The sequence below is a fragment of the Salmo trutta genome, chromosome 9 (genome assembly GCF_901001165.1).
Source record: "Salmo trutta chromosome 9, fSalTru1.1, whole genome shotgun sequence".
NCBI lineage: Eukaryota > Metazoa > Chordata > Actinopteri > Salmoniformes > Salmonidae > Salmo > Salmo trutta.
This window is the reverse complement of record NC_042965.1, coordinates 18,099,749-18,113,130: the sequence shown is the minus strand read 5'-3', so window position 1 is coordinate 18,113,130 and position 13,382 is coordinate 18,099,749. Positions and strand designations below refer to the sequence as shown.

The window sequence follows — 13,382 nt, the reverse complement described above, 5'->3', positions numbered from 1 at the left end:
ATTGGAGTGGCCATCACAAAGCCCTGACCGCAATCCTATAGAAACTTTGTGTACGAGCAAGGAGGCCTACAAACCTGACTCTGTTCCACCAGCTCTGTCAGGAGGAATGGGCCAAAATTCACCCAACTTATTGTGGGTAGCCTTCCACAAGCTTCCCAAAACGTTTGACCCAAGTTAAACAATTTAAAGGCAATGCTACCAAATACTAATTGAGTGTATGTAAACTTCTGACTCACTGGGAATGTAATGAAGAGAAATAAAAGCTGAAATAAATCATTCTCTTGACATTTCACATTCTTAAAATAAAGTGGTGATCCTAACTGACCTAAGACATGGAATTTTTACTAGGATTAAATGTCAGGAATTGTGAAAAGCTGAGTTTAAATGTATTTGGCTAAGGTGAATGTAAACTTCCGACTTCAACTGTATATTAAAATTCTGTGATGTTGAAGTGTTCAAGGTTGAGGTGAAATTAGTGCTCAATGTTTCAAATACCATATTTTGCAAGCCTTTTTATTATGGCATAACATGTACTTTCAGATTCTTACATTTTTAACTCAGACATTTACCAGGGTTTTTGAATCAGAGTGACACAGCCAGGACTTCCTTTTCTTTGTGGAGGAAATTTACAAATCTAAAATCAACTGGAAAACATTTCAAAGTCTACAAGGCTGAGGTAAGCACCTACACCATTGAATGTGGTTATTTTGTAACTTTACTTCAGACAAGGATCCCTTTGCATCTGATGTTTTCTCTTCATTCTTTTACTACAACTTGAAACAATTCAATATCTTAGCATTGAAGATGAAAAAATATTTGTTTTCAAAGGTTGGCTTTAAGAAGTAGCCTGAAGATATTGACTGAGAAAGGCATGAAGTTGAAGCACAGAACCTTTGATTTCAGATGCCTGACTGGAATTTATAGAGAAGCATCGAACTCTATTCACAATACTATTTGAATTGGTGGCAATGGTAAAAGGCAGTGGTGGCAGTGCATTTCCATAGGCCTGGGGTGAAGATATGTGCTCATTGGGGGGGGGCATTCCGACTCGAGTTAAGTGCTGGTAAATTAAACGGAATTCTCTTTTATGCACTTTTCTCTCTACGCGTATTCTTCCCTGCAATTCACCCGCTATTCATTTGGGGGGAGATCAAAGAAATGATGTGGCAAAGGTGTCTATAGATACACTATAGTCTGACCTTGACTTGATTCCCTAATAATTCCACCACCTTTATATGCATTTACATTTACATTTACGTCATTTAGCAGACACTCTTATCCAGAGCGACTTACATTTCATACAATTTCATACATTTTTTCATACTTTTTTTTTTTTTTTTTTCCTGTGCTGGAAAGGAAACCATGAATAAGGTCTAGCGAACCTACCAGTTCCAAGTGGGACAAGCATCTACTTTATTTTTTCCAATTGAATCTCCATGCACTGCAATGTATACATTGAGAGCTGTTGATAAGAGAAGGCGATTGTAAATACACATAAATACGCAATTGTTTTAGATTATTTTTTTTCCCCTGGAGACGAATGTGAAACCAGTCATATGAAGCAAACTGAAAATCATATAAACATGACATGTATTGCAGTCCCTTTTCCCAAGTGAAGTAGGCTATAAATAGCTGTGCCTTTATTCAGAATTTTTAATGTATGCCCTCATAATTTGCACGGATGAAATTTGGAGAGCCAGGCTTTTCTTAGTTTTACTTTACAATTTGTGTCATCTTAAATATTAACCACTATGGGGAGCCACCGTCAGTAATACCCACATACGTTTAGAACTGGTATTTTTTTGTGTTAGTTTCCTTCAATTTGTATCTTACATTTTGCATCATTCCATTCCGTCTACCTTTCTTTCCTCTGTCACGTCTGTGTATCATATTAGGCTAACGTTGTGCAATAATTTGTGACATGAAGCCTATTTGAGTCATTATGGAACTCAGACCACACGTAGCAGGTTAAACCTGGAGCCTGGTGCACGGTTCACCACGACAGGACCATTGTCATACCGTTCTGTGATTAGTAAGAATTAGGGTAGATTTATAGGACTATTGTTTCACCCTTATTGTACACTTTTTCCACGTTCCAATATTTCATGCATTGATCTTGAATATGGCAACTTTCAGCATGAATTAAACCACTATTTTTGAGTCATCAATATATTTTGTGCGTAAAGGCTCTCCAACCTTGTTTTTATATGATTCAGAAATACTTTCCTAACTAAAAATGTCCTAAATAATCTACCAGATCAGACTATTTTTAAATGCACCACTTGGTGATGAAACAGAGACGAATATGCATAGATTACTTTCTTTCATTGATCCCTATATTCTGACCCGTTCTCTAATTAATATGACCACTTAAACTGGTAGGCTGAAAAACTTCAACTCACAGATGGCCAAAAACAATTGAAAGCCATGACCCCACTAGGCCACACCTCCAATATAATTTGCCAGTGTTCCTTGCCTTTTCAAATTAATTGTAGAGTTACCACCCATGCCTGTATTTGTTAGTGACAGAGACATGGTTGTTGAATTTGTTCATTTTCAGTCCTCGCCAAGTGAGTTCCTACTGGAGGCGAATGTTATTAAAATTAAACTTTTTAGGACAATAAATTAAATATCATAAGACCTTACTTTGATGGCCAAGTTTTACCTTATAACAGTGGTGTTAGGAACCTCCTGGTTTACAGGCCACATCAGGCCTACAAGTCAAATTATGCTGGCTTGCAAAGTGATGTGTAATTGCTATTGGAAGACAGCCTGAGTTAGGGAATCCAACATTTGGAATTTTTATTCACCTGCAACATGCATTCAGAATGACTGTCAGGGTTAGGAACATTGGACTGGAATAGTTTAGTTTAGAAAAATGTTATTTATCTTTGATTGATTAATCTTATGCTACACAATCAATGTAAATGCACAAGCACAGATATGAAAAACAATCCTAAATTTTTTTTTGCCGTAGAGCATGCTGGGAAATCTGATAACGATGGCCGTGGTTTTGATGGGAATATTTTACTATCCACAAAGTAAAACTGACACAATCACACTCAACACTGGCTATTAACTTCTTATGGATGGTGGCAGTATTGAGTAGCTTGGATGACTGACGTGCCCAGAGTAAACTGCCTGCTACTCACGCCCAGAAACTAAGATATGCATATTATTAGTAGATTTGAATAGAAAACACTCTGCAGTTTCTAAAACTGTTTGAATGATGTCTGTGAGTATAACAGAACTCATATGGCAGGCAAAAACCTGAGAAAAAATCCAAACAGAAGTGGTTTGTAGTTTTTCTAGTGATTGCCTATCCAAACTACAGTGTCTGTGGGGTAATTTTGCACTTCCTAAGGCTTCCACTAGATGTCAAGTCTTTAGAACCTTGTTTGAGGCTTCTACTGTGAAGTGGGGATGAATAGGAGCTCCTGGAGTCAGATGACTGCCAGCAGGGCATGAGCCTCAGCCATGGGCGCTCACGTGAGAGGTAGCTCAGTTCCATTGCATTTCTGAAGACAAAGGATTTCTCCAGTTGAAACTTTATTACAGATTTACGATAAAAACATCCTAAAGATTGATTCTATACATCGTTTGACATGTTTCTATGAACTGTATTGGGATTTTTTTAGTTTTCGTCTGACCTGCGCATTGTGAATTTGGATTTGTGAACTGAAGGCGCGAACAAAAAGGAGCTATTTGGACATAAAGGATGGACTTTATCGAACAAAACAAACATTTATTGTTGATCTGGGAATCCTGGGAGTGCATTCTGTTGAAGATCAAAGGTAAGTGAATATTTATAATGCAATTTCTGACTATTGTTGACTCCAACATGGCGGATATATTGTATGGCATGTTTTTGTGTCTGAGCGCCGTACTCAGATTATTGCATGGTGTGCTTTTTCGCTAAAGCTTTTTTGAAATCTGACACAGCGGTTGCATTAAGGAGAAGTGTATCTATATTCCTATGCATAACACTTGTATTTTCATCAACATTTATGAGTATTTCTGTAAATTGATGTGGCTCTGCAAAATCACCGGATGTTTTGGAAGCAAAACATTACTGAACGTAACGCGCCAATGTAAACTGAGATTTTTGGATATAAATATGAACTTTATCGAACAAAACATACATGTATTGTGTAACATGAAGTCATATGAGTGTCATCTGATGAAGATCAAAGGTTAGTGATTAATTTTCTCTCCATTTCTGCTTTTTGTGACTCCTCTCTTTGGCTGGAAAATGGCTGTGTTTTTTTGTGTATAGGCGCTGACCTAACAATCATATGGTTTGCTTTCGCCATAAAGCCTTTTTGAAATCAGACACTGTGGCTGGATTAACAAGAAGTAAAGCTTTAAAATTGTGTATTATACTTGTATGTTTGAGGAATTTTAATTATGAGATTTTTGTTGTTTTGAATTTGGCGCCCTGCACTTTCACTGGCTGTTGTCATATCGATCCTGCTAACAGGATTCAAGCCATATTAACAACAACACTGGGGTTATTTTACACCGAGTGTTAATTTAACTCCTGAATCAACACTAGGTAACACTGGCCAATTTGCTCTGTGTATATCCGGTGGAATTACTAAACCAGATGTATTGCAGAATGACATGTTGCCAAACCACAGATACTGAACAAAACCTCAGGGTCCAGTTCCCATGCAAATATCCTTCCTGGAGCTATGGCATGTGATAAAGGGGGCAACCTGCGTTTGGCTCACCTTCATGTTCTGTGTGCTAAGATTTTAAAAAATCCTTTGATCATAGACTTTCTTCAAGCTTTTATTCTTTGAACTGTCTGGCTTCTGAGGCCAGTCAGTATGAAATCAGTCATTAACAAGTTTTATATCAAAATCAATATCTTAAATCACATATCTGACTGGCACACAATGTCATTCCGTATTAACAATCATTGGCCTGGTGTATTGAGGGTGGGGTCATTAGCTTTTTCGTTTGGTGACACAAATGTACAGGATACAACTGATTCAGAATCACGTGCTTGATTTAAAAAATGATTAGTAAAAAAATATATTTTAATTGAAAACTTATAGAAAAGATGACAAACATTTTGGTTACTTGTCTGTTAGACAAAATAAGTCGTACATAGAATAAAAAAATATACATCTGACCAGTGGTGGAAAAAATACCCAATTGAGTAAAAGTGAAGATACCTTAATAGAAAATGACTCAAGTAAAAGTCACCCAGTAAAATACTACTTGAGTAAAAGTCTAAAAATATTTGCTTAAGTATCAAAAGTAAATGTAATTGCTCAAATATTCTTAAGTATCAAAAGTAAAATTCTTATATTAAGCAAACTTTAGCCAGGGGTATGCTCCAACACTATGATATAATTTACCAATGAAGCATGTGCTTAGTGAATCCACCAGATCAGAGGCAGTAGGGATGACCAAGGACGTTCTCTTGATAAGTGTGTGAATTAGACAATTTATGTCCTGCTAAGCATTCAAAATGTAACAAGTACTTTTGGGTGTCGGAAAATGTATGGAGTAAGAAGTACATTATTTTCTTTAGGAATATAGTGAAGTAAAAGTAGTCAAAAATATAAATAGTAAAGTACAGATATCCCAAAAAACAACTTAAGTAGTATTTTTACACCACTGCATCTGACATACACTTTAAATATAATCTCTCTTTCTCACTCATTCTCATTGGCAAAATCCTCAATTGAGCTTCACGTGACTAAAACATTATCCATTGCACTATTTCTCCAAGAGTACTCAGGCTGTTGCACAAAGTACAGGGTGGAAGTAGCATGGGAATGAGATTATACATATCCTGTAATGCCGGGCCTGCATGTGATATAGCTGTTTATACTGAAGGTTGGCAAAATATCCTCAAAACTGACAGTTAAAAAAATAGCAGGTTTCATGCTTATCCTTACCCCAACCCAAAACATTGTTACACAGGGTAACCATTACTGCTGTCATATTTCAGCACAGGTGGCAAATGAGGAGCTTTCTGCTTGCTGGGGGCAGGCATGCCTATGCTACTGTTGGTGTAGAAGCTCCTATTGTCTGACTCTGTCCTCTTGGGCTGACCTTTTCTCACTGAGCTATAGGCTGCCCCAGGGGGGGAGCGGAAGCCTAGGGCCGAGCGGAAGCTGGAGTTCCTGCTGCTGGGTCGGCTCTCTGGGGCTGGGGCATCCTCCCTGTTGGGCAGGGCCAGGCCATGGAAGAGTGGCACAGAACGGTAGGAGTTAAACATATTTTACAGTTTGTCTGCTGCATGTAATTCTTGGAAGGTATGGAATGTCATATTTCATACCTGATTTCATGGGCAACCTCCTTCTCATAGCGACGCTTGTGGCAGCAGCAGACCAGAAGCCAGATAAGAAGCAGGAGGAGGAGCAACAGTAGCAGTGCACCAATCACAGCAGCCGCTATGATCCCTGCTTTGTTGGGAGCTAAAAAGGAAGTCATGATATTCAGAGACAGGTTCACACATATGCACCGTTCCTCACTTTCTTTCTCCCAATTAAACTTACGGTTGTATGCGTGCAGGGTGTATTTACACTGCTCTTTGCCCACAGGATTCGACACCACACACAGATAATTTCCCATGTAGCTCTCTGAGTGATTTCTTATCATCAGCTCTCCAGTCTGAGAGTCTAAATGGAACACAAAGACAATCACTGCCAGCTACAAACCACATCTCACCTCAGTATATCAACAGGTACAGTAGACCTATGGTTATGTGTGCCATGTCTTATCTAGAGACTTTAGTTCCTGTTTCCTACTTTGTGTTGCTGTGGGCGGGATGGCCCCTCCACTCTCTCTGGTCCAGACATAGTTAAGGGGGGTGGATCCCACGGATGACTTGCATCGGAGGGAGACATCGGCTCCCTTCTCTTCACCGCCTTCAACCCAGCACTTAGGCACTGATGGAGGGACTGGTGAAGAGGTAAAACTGTCTCAGGAAAACAACTTCATAAAGAGTGTGTAGAGTAAGTATACAGTACAAGTGAATACCATTTCCTTTGTTTTTCTTAACATATGCATCTCTGCGACCAATGACAAAATGGGCCATTGTGTAAATGTGTTGATTCCTTCTAAGTGCATTTCCACTACAACAAAATGTGTATATTGATAAGAACAAAAGGAGCACCAGGGTGTTCAAATTCCTTTTCAGTGATAAAGCAGATTTAAAAACCGAGGACAGTGGAATGATGAAACTGGTAAAACAGAAACCAGTCTGGGAGGGGCGGCATTCCTCACCCATCACTACCAGAGTGACTTTTCGCATGTCGACACCCGGCGCCTTCTTGACTTTGCACTGGTAGGTGGCTGTGTCTGAGGCTTTCACTGCAGAGATGGAGACGGATGCGTCTCCCAATGCAGGGTCTCCTGTGAAGTCCATCCTCTTAGACAAGCCGGGGTCCCCGTAATGCAATTTCTGCCCTCCTGTATAAGATATGACCTGAGAGGTAGAGATTTGCTTCAATGACAAAAACAAGTCTTGAGAACAAATGTTAAGAACAGGTTTTTTTACTGCAACAATGAGGATAAGATAGCCTGTAGCTAAACAAAATCTCCAAGACTAGTCTGACATAAATGGTATGAGTGGATGTTAAGACTAACATATTCGTTTCACGACACGTTGCATCTCCAAACCCTCCCCTTAAATTATCCATAACAAGACCCCCTCGGTCTCCTGCTCTTTAGTCTCACCAGCTGGTCTTTCTGGGTCATGTCTGGATGGACACTCAACCACTCAATGTCCAGATCTCCTGTGTCAGAGGGGGCAGGGGTGTATGTGCACCCCAGCATGACTGTCTCCCCCTGGGCTCTTTGAATGGTCTGAGACCCTGTGGATGTTATCTGCATAGCCACTGTGACATCTTAGGGTTTAGAGAAAAACACACATTCAGGGTTGAAACTTAGACAAGTTTCAGACTAAAGTGACAAGTTCCTGCATTAACAGCATTGTGTTCTAACAACATCCTGTGACTGATACAACATACTGTACAATGTCTTCAGTTACAGCCTGAATTTAAAATGGATTACATTTAGATGTTTGTCACTGGCCAACACACAATAAATACCCCATAATGTCAAAGTGTAATTACATTTTTCAGATTTTTTACAAATTAATAAAAATATAAAATTGAAATGTCTTGAGTTAATAAGTATTCAACCCTGTTATGGCAAGCCTAAATAAGTTCAGGAGTACAATAATAGTCACATAAGTTGCATGGACTCACTCTGTGTACAATAAGTGTTTAACATGATTTTTGAATGACTACCTCATCTCTATACCCAACACATACAATGTATCTCTAAGGTCCCTCAGTCAAGCAGTGAATTTCAAACACGGATTCAACCACAAAGACCGGAGAGATTTTCCAATGCCTCGCAAAGAAGGGCACCTATTGGAAGATGGGTAAAAATGTAAAAAAGCAGACTTTGAATATCCCTTTGAGCATGGTGAAGTTATTAATTACACTTTGGATGGTGTATCAATACACGCAGTCACTACAAAGATACAGGTGTCCTTCCTAACTCAGTTGCCGGTGAGCAAGAAACCACTCAGGGATTTCACCATGAGGCCAATGGTGACTTTAAAACAGCTGTGATAGGAGAAAACTGAGGATGGATCAACAACATTGTAGTTACTACACAATACTAACCTAATTGACAGAGTGAAAAGAAGGAAGGCTGTACAGAATAACAAATATTTCAGAACATGCATCCTTTTTGCAACAAGGCTCTAAAGTAATACCGCAAAAAATTTGGAAAAGCAAATAACTTTTTGTCCTGAATTTCAAAGTCTTATTTTGGGGCAAATCCAATACAACACGGAGTTGCTTACCAAGAAGACGGTGAATGTTCCTGAGTGGCTGAGTTACAGTTTTGACTTAAATCTACTTGAAAATCTATGGCAAGACCTGAAAATTGTTGTCTAGCAATGATCAACAACCAATTTGACAGAGCTTGAAGAATTTTGAAAGAGTAAATGAGGAAATGTTGCACAATCCAGTTGTGGAAAGCTCTTAAAGACTTACCCAGAAAGACTCACAGCTGTAATCTCTGCCAAATGTGCTTCTACAAAGTATTGACTCTGGGGTGTGAATATCTACATTTCATAAAATGTGCAAACATTTCTAAAAACATGTTTTTACTTTGCCATTATGGGGTATTGTGTGTAGATAGGTGAGAAAACAAATATACTGCTCAAAAAAATAAAGGGAACACTTAAACAACAATGTAACTCCAAGTCAATTATACTTCTGTGAAATCAAACTGTCCACTTAGGAAGCAACACTAATTGACAATAAATTTCACATGCTGTTGTGCAAATGGAATAGACAACAAGTGGAAATTATAGGCAATTAGCAAGACACCCCCAATAAAGGAGTGGTTCTGCAGGTGGTGACCACAGATCACTTCTCAGTTCCTATGCTTCCTGGCTGATGTTTTGGTCACTTTTGAATGCTGGCGGTGCTTTCATTCTAGTGGTAGCATGAGACGGAGTCTACAACCCCACACAAGTGGCTCAGGTAGTGCAGCTCATCCAGGATGGCACATCAATGTGAGCTTTGGCAAGAAGGTTTGCTGTGTCTGTCAGCATAGTGTCCAGAGCATGGAGGCACTACCAGGAGACAGGCCAGTACATCAGGAGACGTGGAGGAGGCCATAGGAGGGCAACAACCCAGCAGCAGGACCGCTACCTCCGCCTTTGTGCAAGGAGGAGCAGGAGGAGCACTGCCAGAGCCCTGCAAAATGACCTCCAGCAGACCACAAATGTGCATGTGTCTGCTCAAACGGTCAGAAACAGACTCCATGAGGGTGGTATGAGGGCCCGACGTCCACAGGTGGGGGTTGTGCTTACAGCCCAACACCGTGCAGGACGTTTGGCATTTGCCAGAGAACACCAAGATTGGCAAATTCGCCACTGGCGCCCTGTGCTCTTCACAGATGAAAGCAGGTTCACACTGAGCACGTGACAGACGTGACAGAGTCTGGAGACGCCTTGGAGAACGTTCTGCTGCCTGCAACATCCTCCAGCATGACCGGTTTGGCGGTGGGTCAGTCATGGTGTGGGGTGGCGTTTCTTTGGGGGGCCGCACAGCCCTCCATGTGCTCGCCAGAGGTAGCCTGACTGCCATTAGGTACCGAGATGAGATCCTCAGACCCCTTGTGAGACCATATACTGGTGCGGTTGGCCCTGGGTTCCTCCTAATGCAAGACAATGCTAGACCTCATGTGGCTGGAGTGTGTCAACAGTTCCTGCAAGAGGAAGGCATTGATGCTATGGACTGGCCCGCCCGTTCCCCAGACCTGAATCCAATTGAGCACATCTGGGACATCATGTCTCGCTCCATCCACCAACGCCACGTTGCACCACAGACTGTCCAGGAGTTGGCGGATGCTTTAGTCCAGGTCTGGGAGGAGATCCCTCAGGAGACCATCCGCCACCTCATCAGGAGCATGCCCAGGCGTTGTAGGGAGGTCATACAGGCACGTGGAGGCCACACACACTACTGAGCCTCATTTTGACTTGCTTTAAGGACATTACATCAAAGTTGGATCAGCCTGTAGTGTGTTTTTCCACTTTAATTTTGAGTGTGACTCCAAATCCAGACCTCCATGGGTTGATAAATTGGATTTCCATTGATTATTTGTGTGTGATTTTGTTGTCAGCACATTCAACTATGTAAAGAAAAAAGCATTTAATAAGATTATTTCATTCATTCAGATCTACGATGTGTTATTTTAGTGTTCCCTTTATTTTTTTGAGCAGTGTATATTTCATAAATTCAGGCTCTAATACAACAAAATGTGGAATAAGTTAAGGGGTATGAATACTTTTTGAAGGTACTGTAGTTTCACTTCCACAACAGGGGTGTAATCATTATTCCAAACCATACAAAATGTGTTTCTATTAGACAAATTCAGGTAGGTCCCTCCCCGTTTCGTTTGCTTCCATTTGGTTCTGTTTGATTCCTAGTGAATACCCCCAATTGTTGGACATCTGTTACGCAGTTCATATAAGTTTAATGTGATATATCGAACATGTAGGACAGACACCAGCTAATGGGTCAGAGACGGACGTTGTTATGCCCTGGCCTGGGACACTGTCTGGGCTCCACCCGGCTACATCAGGTGACATAAACCTCTTGTGTAAGTATGTGCATATAGTCAATGGCTGTCACACAGGCACAGTTTATATCCCCTGACAAAGATAAATGGAAATGAACCTAGAAATGAATCAGTTTAAAAGTGGACTTTGTCTGGTGCAGCGTGGGCTTAGAAGGGCCCAAAATAGTGGATGTCATAGGGCGACTAGGTTAGGAAACATTGCATTACTCACCTGTAGTCAGATTAACTGTTATCACAAACATCATAGCTAACTGTAGTCTTGAGCATGTAAGGCACTTTCCCAAAGCGACCATGTTGGTAAACCTGTATGGCACATCAAGAGAAATATGATTACAATGACTACCTGAGTCATTTGAATGTGTACTTCCTCATTGTGATTTTAATCTAGTTTCTAGGAAACATTACTCAGCAAACAGGTAGTCTTTATCATGCACTACAATGATAATGATAATGGGACACTTGTTTTCCCTTAACAACATACTCACGCTTTCCGAGGGGTATAGACAACCCTGTACAGAATTGAAATATATAAACCTGTTCTGTCCAGGGCTAGAGGATAGAATAGACCGATCCTCAACGAAACTTACCTTTTGTATCCTCTCCAACTTAATGGCTGTTGCTGAGTGAGTCAGGAATTTGTACTTTAAACTCTCGAGTACATCAGCACATATTCATAATATTCCCAAGCAGTATTTAATACAACAATCACATAATGAATTAATCCAAATTACCTTTCTGCACAGCAATATTCCAAAGATAATGTAGTTTCCAAGGGGCCTGACAGAGTGAACCAGAACAAAACTTTTGCTTGCCTTCTCTTCAGTTGCTCTCACCTGAAACTCTGAAACAGGTGTAATCATTAGCCAAACAGCAACTAAAATGAGAGTTTCTATTGGACCAATTCAGGTAGGTCCCTCCCCCGTTTTGTTCCATTTGCTTCTGTTTAAGAAACATTTTGCAACAGAATCGGAGTAATGAGTACGAAGCTCAGGCCACCCCCTTTTCAATTACATGCAGTCCTTCTATTGTCTTAGGATAATTTAAACATTGTACTTTCTATGATTAGCAAATGTTGGCTATAATAAGCAAAACACTAACAACAACATGGCTTCAAATATTGTCTCTACTTCTGATCTGATAAAATATGTCTTTAAATGTAGATGCATTTGCATTGTTAATAATTATTGCATGACTAGAATTTTTGTTTTAATTCTCTCAGTAATATATTGTGCTGGGAAATTGAGCATGAAAATAAAAATATATGTTTTGGCTCTTATACTGGAAACTGCTGTGTGTGGCGTATGTCTTTGGTGAGATTAATGATTACCAAACTGATAGCTGCCTCACCTCCTTAGCACTCTTATGAAACTACAGGGGTCTATTCATTACACCGATTGTGTTGCAAAACATTTCTTAAACGGAAGCAAACAGAGTGAAATGGGGTGGAACCTACCTGAATTTGTCCAATAAAAACACTTCCGTTTGGTTATTAAACGATTAACGGTTTCTGTAATGAATACACCCCAGGCCTTTTCACAGAACCTCAACATACAACATACAATACCACAAAGCTACAACAATTACAGACTGATCAAGATTTGTGGAAATATTTAATATATCAATATACTGTACCATAGTTAATTACATTTTAATTTCCCTGTAGCTCAGTTGGTAGAGCATGGTGTTTGCAATGCCAGGATTGTGGGTTCAATTCCCACAGGGGGCCAGTACAGAAAAAAAAATGTTTGAAATGTATGCATTCACTACTGTAAGTCACTCTGGATAAGAGGGTCTGCTAAATGACCAAAATGTATGTAAATGAAGGTTGTCTGGCAAGCCACATGAAAAAAAACTATAGTATATTATGGTATAAATACTATAATATTCACTGTAGTGTTTTTGCGGACTTCACTGTAGTATTCACTGTAGTGTTTAGTATTTACTGTAGTATACTGTAGTATATACTATAGAAATTAATGTAGTGTTTTTTGTGGATTGTAGTATTCTGTAGTTAAACTGCAGTGTTTTTGCAGACTGTAGTATACTATAGTACTTACTGTAGTGTTTTTGCGGACATTACTAGTGCTCTTCCATGCCGTCCCTAGGAGGGGTGCGTCACTTGAGTGGGTTGAGTCACAGACGTGATCTTCCTGTCTGGTTTTGCGCCCCTTCGGGCTCGTGCGGTGGAGGAGATCTTTGTGGGCTATACTCAGCCTTGTCTCAGGCTAGTAACTTGGTGGTCTGTTGAT

The 13,382-nt window shown here is 40.0% G+C and overlaps 1 protein-coding gene across 1 annotated transcript; it reads right to left on the bottom strand.

Moving 5' to 3' along the window:
- Positions 1–4,778: 4,778 nt before the first annotated feature.
- On the bottom strand, positions 4,779–11,985 carry LOC115200081 (coxsackievirus and adenovirus receptor homolog). Its single transcript, XM_029762796.1, has 8 exons — positions 11,865–11,985; positions 11,345–11,436; positions 7,702–7,871; positions 7,249–7,450; positions 6,771–6,923; positions 6,519–6,641; positions 6,299–6,437; positions 4,779–6,182 (listed from the first exon to the last, which is right to left on the bottom strand). The coding sequence occupies exons 2-8, from the start codon at positions 11,424–11,426 to the stop codon at positions 5,933–5,935; spliced, it is 1,119 nt and encodes a 372-aa protein (XP_029618656.1). The 5' UTR covers positions 11,427–11,436; positions 11,865–11,985; the 3' UTR covers positions 4,779–5,932.
- Positions 11,986–13,382: the final 1,397 nt, after the last annotated feature.